Here is a 6,683-nt window from a genome sequence, read left to right as displayed (position 1 = left end):
GAGCAGCGGCGGCCCCCCACCCGCGCCCGGCCCCGGGGGAGCCGCCTGGAACGGGGCAGGAACACAAACCGCAGAGAGCAGGAACGCAAACCCCAGAGAGTAGGAACGCAAACCCCCGGGGGCAGGAAGGCAAACCCCAGAGGGCAGGAACGCAAACCCCAGAACCCAACCGGGACTGGGCGGCAGCAGCGCCCGCCTGGCTCAGTTCTGCCCTCCCGGTGTGTGGGAGAGGCTCTGCCGGGCCGGGCCCCTCACCAGGCATTCCCGGCCGTGGCACAAGGATCAGGGCGGCCCAGGGACACCGACTGCACATCCCACGGCCTTCGCGGCGGGGCGCGGCTGCCGTGGGCAGCGTTCAAAGCACAAAAAGCACCGAGCACACCCTGCACTGCACTGCTCCAAGCTCAGTGACCAGCTCTGTTCCTTCTCCGGCCCAGCCAGGCCTGCCCCGGTGTGCTGCGGGCCGGCCAGGACGGGAACTGCCCCACGGCCTCCCTGGCTATGCCAGTCCCACATCAAGATCTGCTGGCTCTGTTACTCCTTTTGGTGTGGCTTCTGCCAAACCATCACATCCCATTTTCCACTGAGGCTTCTCGTACTTTACTCTCTCAGATGACTCAAGCCATTAAACACCTAACAATTCAGTCCTACTTGGAACTCCCCTTCAAACCCTGCAAGTGAAAGTCAAGTCCTTTATTCACCAAGATCCCACCTACAGAGTCACAGGGACTGAGCTGGCAAAGGATTTGAGAAAGTGCTGGAGCAGAGGTACTCCTACATGCAAATGAAGCATCCTTCTTGTTTGCTAAATCAAACACCTGCACTGCCTACAATCAGAATTTTACTATCCTTCACAATTTAATACTGAGGAAAAAATAGTAGGACTATATTTTTCCTTTATATATGCTTTGCCGAATATATAAATAATTGAGATATACAGTAAAAGAAGTCTATTCGTTCCTAGTCCTAAAGAGGATGCAAATAGTTCTCCCAAACTTATAGCTGCAGGGGACTCTAAGTCGTGGCTCATTACTAGGGGCAAGCAAACAAAAATGCTCACATGAACTTTAGTGTTCACACTCAACATTGTGAAATACTAGAACATAATCAGTTTACTGAAGATTGCTGTAGCTGGTATCCTGGGATGTACAAATGCTTCCCAAGCTTCTTTGCCTTGATGTGACATGTCAGACCACCATTCTAATGCACAGGATACTCAATCTTCTGTCTGTCCCTTGCAGCTTCTAGAAAGCAAGCTGGCTTCCTTTCAGTTTTTCTTACATCCTCTGCCCTCATGCAAAAAATAGAACTTGGACAAATAAATGTATTGCTCTAAAAATAGGATTCAGGGGGATAGCCTTCAGTTCGATAAGCAAATTTAGCAGCTACTATTTTAGCTTCTAAATTAGAACACTGGCTCTTCTGTCAGGTATCTGAAACATCTGTGAAAATAAACAAAAAGCAGGACAAAACTGTTCCTCCCCCTAAACTGTCTCCTCCCACAGCATGCCCTTTTTTGCAGATGTAAGAACACCCTCCCTGTTTGCACAAATTCTGGTTAGTCATTCTACAGGTGGTGAATGAAGGTGTAATTCTTAGGCTGAGGTAGTATAGAGATGCCATCCCAAGATGCATTACCCAAGGAAAAATATGGAGTTGAGGGGATCATACTTGGTACTCACACTGTGCACGCCCAGAGCCTTCCAGATGGCAAAACTCAGCAATCCAACTCCACACCATGCATAGAGTGAGCCCCACCCCAGGGCTCGTAAGGCCAGTGATGAACCACTCTCTGGTAGTGCAGCTGTGGCAGTAATCCCCTAGAACCAAAGATAAAAAGTTCATGACAAAGTGAACAATTGGAAAAAACAATAAAAACTAAGTAAGTTGGTGATTTAGATTTTTTCCTGACCTGGCAGTTGCACTAGTGTGGCCACAGAAAATCTTATGGCTGCCAGTACACCTCAAGAGCCAAGGAAGGGGCTGGATCAAGTGCCTTCCTACCAGGAACACATTTCACAGCTGCCCATGCCACCTGTGGATGACTTTCATTGCCCAGAAATACCAGAGTCAGTTTTTCCACGGGCACAAGAATCCAACACTCAGTTATCTCACCAGTCAAAATACAAAACTGAATCTAAACCAGTCACAAGCCTTTATGCCAGTAACATCTGAACATAATCACTGCATGGCACTGATTTTGCTACTTTTTCATGAGGCAACTCATGGCCTATAGGTCTTTATCTGCACTTGTGGAACCTGCAAGAACACGAGCAGCTTTTTGTGGAAAGGGTATTGCAGTGACCCACGGACTAATTTAAGAGGGCTACAACTTTTTCCCCCCTGAAGGATCACTGTTCAGTTGTTCACATGCAAACACAGATTTCAGATGGTACTTGTTAAAGATTGGCATTTATGGTCCCTACACAACTCAACAGTTCCACTTAACTGGGTGTCTTGGAAAAAAACAACCAAGCTCAGGGGTAACATAAATGAGATTGCACACATAAAATCACAAAAAATTATTTCATTTATAATCTAAAATACTGAAAAGCAAAATTAACTTTTGGAAGGATCAAAAAAACTTTTCTCCAAAACATGCCATATAACTGTTCTTTTCTCATCACAAAAAGATGGGGGGAAATATTTTGTATTCTTACTTAAAAAAAGCTTTAAATTTTTGACTTCTTTTTAGATGCTTCTCTTTCTTCTTTGATGCAATTAAACATACTTAGTGTCTACCACTATGGTCAGTCAAATAGCACCAGTAGTTTTTCTCCTCTTGGCTTTGTATTTATTGAAATGTTAAAATAATCCTTAGACAGTCCTCAGCATTGACACTCCCCCTTGGGATTCAGCTGTAGGCACAGCTACCCAAGGACAAACATGCACTTGGAAAGGGCACAAGTAAAACATATCTTCACACTTATTTATTCCAATTTGGACATCCCAAAGTGGAAGGTGTTAAAAAAAACAATGCTCTGTAAGCAAACACGCACAAACAGCAGAGATCTCTAGTCATGCTGTAATATCAGGTTCTATTATCTCCTTACAACAGATAATGAACTATTATAACTCTTTCAGTAGAGACTGCTCTGAGTATTGAAATGCTGATTATTTTTGACATTTTTCCTGCTTCCACAGTCTAATCATATATAACAACACTGAGAAAAAATGGTCCCATTTGTAAGATGGGAAATGAATGGACAAAAATATCCTCTACACAGAATCTTTAAATAGGAGTCATTATCTGTGAAAATTGCTGGCAAAAAAACTCAACCAACTACTATTTAAATGCTTGATTGTCCCAAAAAATAGTGGTAAATGGAAACAACTGATCTGGTTTTACTGACTGCAGTCAAACAGGGTTCAGTCACAGGCTGATTCCTCAGGGTACTTAAGTACACAGGTAAGGGTTTCTGTAAACAGGACAGCTGATTAAATGATTATCAGATACAGTGTTCAGAGCATCAAGAAAGTTGATTAATGAAATGCTAAAAAATTTAAAAGGACAACGGTAGCATGGAAGAAAAAGCTGACACCAACAAAAAAATTTTAAGAGAACTGAATTTTATTCCCTAACCTGTTATTCTATGTTCAAATCCTTTTCTCATCACTACCCTTATGTTTTTTCTAAAAAACATTCTTTAATTTAAAAAACAAGCTTTTAAACAATATTGAGTCTTTCCAAAAACAGGCCAGAAAAAAACAGGGCAGAATTAACAGATTTGTTTTCCAAATATATGCTGTTTTTTTCATTTTGTTGGTTGCTGTTGTTTTGTTTTCCTCTGGAACATATAAACAGGAAGTGGGAGAAGGAAAAAATCACTGCTTTTTTATTCAGACACAGGCCTTGATTGTGTAACTGCCCCTTTGTGTGCAGAGCATGTCTAAAAGGAAGCAGTGCCTAAAATAAAGTGTGTTCAACTGTTTTGGTTGATTGTATTCAGTGTGTTCACTCTTTTGTGTGACCTAATCCATTGTGAAATTAAACACCTGGATAAATGCTGGTAAAACGGGACACTTCTCAAAAGGAGGCTGCTGCAGCTGAGCATTTAAGTTTAACAAAAAACCCTCATCAATTAACCAGGATCATATCACCAACCCAATGGCACATGTATTGATGTCTTCACTGGAACAGAAATAAAATGCCAGAAACTGAGGGCTGGTAGAATTAATTCTTTCAACACCAGTGCTGGTTGATGTTGGTTTAAAGTACCAGTCAAACTATGGCCTCACCTTAACATGGATAAAAATCATATTTAGGCATTGAACATCTAAAAAAGGTGAAATCTTCTGTAGTTATTATTATACATGATATAATATTAAAAGTTTCTTGCAGTAAGTAACTATGAATTTAAGTAAGAATGCTAAGGCAAAACCTCATTGGTACCTTGGGGAGCTTCTGTAGACAATTAAGCCATTCTCAAAGTCTAGTCTTTCCTTTTTAAAACTGCTCACTGACAAGTACCTTAACAAAAAAGTATCTTTCTACACTCTGGAGTACTGAAGTCAAGAGGCCCATGAAATCACAGATTTTTTCCTAGCAAACTGCTGTAATTCCTTTGCACAAATAGCAGCAGATGCAGTTTTCAGCAAAGATCGAAATGATATATATCACTTGATGACATTTCTAGCATATATATTCTCAGATGTCAATGCAATGTCATTCTTTATAAGTTTCACACTGATAACAGGACAGCTCAGACACCCAGGAATATATGAAAGCTGGAAAAAATGCAGTGCTCAAGACAAAGGAAGTTTAAAAAAAAGATGGCAAAAAAGGAGACAATTTCCTTATTGCAATGTATTTCCACAGCTTGTGGAATAACTTCTCATGAAGTTGTCTATTTTGTCTATTTCAAAAAAGAAGCTCATGCTTATTGTTTCTGTAAAAGCAATGGATGAGTTATGACACAGCATATGGCTAAAGAGGAAAGTGGGAAAGCAAATGAAGGATCTCGTGCTCTTTGACCAGAAAGGGAGACTATGAGTGATCAGAAATGAAGGTTCTGATATAAAGTACAATTTTTTTCTCTTGATATGCATTGAATTAACTTGATATGTATTTAGCAGGGCCTACTCTGAATAGATTTTTAAATTAATCCTACGCCTGTACTGAATTCAATTAAATCTAGTGCTCTTATCATCAATCTGCCAAATTCCACATATATCAGCATGTCCATAAAGCATTCAATGCATTCTTATTTCCTGCATTATCACTACTGGAAAACTTAAAAGAACTTAAAAGCTTAAGAACAAACCTTACTGAACCAGTCTGGGTTCTTCTTTTTTGTCATTGCGAGTGTAGTGCCAAAACCTGCTATCATCCCTGCTGTAGCAACAGTACCTAGAAAAATTCCACCTGCCAAGAAAAGTTGAAGAAATAAAAATCAAGACTGTGTTACTTAAGGGGAAGGAAAAAACCAACCAACCTATTTAGAAAATAAAATCTGAAAATATAAGATCTGTTAGCACATGTTGAAGGGAAAGGCCCAGTTGTCTACATTTTTTGTGCTAACTCAGTATGACAAAATAGCAAGACAAAGAATTAGTTCTATGAAACAGGGCATTTTGAAAATAATGGCATGTGTATGTATTTTCAAGCCACACACAAAAATTCAAATCCCAAGATGCTTTTTTTGCAGTACTTTGACATTCCACTCATTCCAGAGCCAGTCTACCAAAATCATCTTATTCTGTGGTGATGCCTCACCCTTCCCTAAATGGGAAATGTAATTGGTTTTGTTGCATCATTTGTGATTTCAAATGGCCACCACCAGTTCCTCTAAAGACCATTACATAAGCAACACTTGTTCTTCAGCTTTATGTTTTAATGCTTTATTTAATTTTTTTAATTAAATAACTGAATTATTATCATTAAAAAAGAAAATTACACTAGCAAAAGCTATCCCAAGAAAGAAAGCATCCCTTGCTTTTCAGTTCTTTCAGTGTTTCAAAAGTCACTTGAGGTACCTTGATCCTTTCTAGCTCTTGCACCAAAGGCACATGTACCCACACCTGCCTACTTTTAAGAAAAAGGCATGTTATTAGGACTTACTGCACTGCAGAAACCAACCTGATTTATATTAAAATTTTAAAATTTCAGGGGTGTTACATGTTCTTCCTTTGCAGGTACTGATACCCATCCTGTTTCCCCTTTCTTAAAACCAGGTAGGTAATTTTAAAATGGTCTGAATAGGAAATAAGCAAAATACAGTTAAGTTAGGTCTCACTTTTTAAAGTTATTCATCTGATTACTGTAATGAGGAAGTTTCCTGTACTCGTGTCAGTGAAATCTGTAAGGCGCCTCCTCTGCCCGGGAGCACAAAGACTTCACACCTTGGCCACGTTATGCAGTCCACTAAGTTTTACATTTCCAGGTCAGGTAACCAACAGTTCCCCAATTTCAGACACGATAATTGGCGGCGGTAGGTCCATCCTCTGGAGGGGTCTGCCCGGGATGTCCCGGCGGCGGCGCTGGGACGGGGCCGCCTGAGCCCGGGCCTCCGCTCCGCCGGGGGGCGCGGGGAGACCGAGCAGACACCGGGAGCAGCCCGGAGTTAGGGATAAAATTTACAATATAATATAAACGTACGCCGCACAGCGCCGCCAGCCCGCCGTCCTGCAGCTGCGGAGACTCTGGCTCTGCCCTGGCCACGGTTCTCCCGGCTCGGATCCAG

The 6,683-nt window shown here is 41.3% G+C and overlaps 1 protein-coding gene across 1 annotated transcript in view; it reads right to left on the bottom strand.

The window, feature by feature from the left end:
• TMEM242 (transmembrane protein 242) overlaps positions 1-6,683 on the bottom strand; it is a gene marked incomplete at its 5' end in the record, with an annotated part of 18,618 nt that extends 11,935 nt beyond the window's left edge. Inside the window, 3 exons of the mRNA XM_005420113.3 lie at positions 1,683-1,820; positions 5,265-5,365; positions 6,599-6,683. Coding sequence (XP_005420170.3) covers positions 1,683-1,820; positions 5,265-5,365; positions 6,599-6,683 — 324 coding nt within the window. The remainder of the gene's footprint in view (positions 1-1,682; positions 1,821-5,264; positions 5,366-6,598) is intronic.

This window comes from Geospiza fortis, unplaced genomic scaffold (assembly GCF_000277835.1).
Source record: "Geospiza fortis unplaced genomic scaffold, GeoFor_1.0 scaffold162, whole genome shotgun sequence".
NCBI lineage: Eukaryota > Metazoa > Chordata > Aves > Passeriformes > Thraupidae > Geospiza > Geospiza fortis.
Note: the sequence above shows the minus strand (reverse complement) of the source record. Positions and strands in the feature narration are given on the sequence as shown.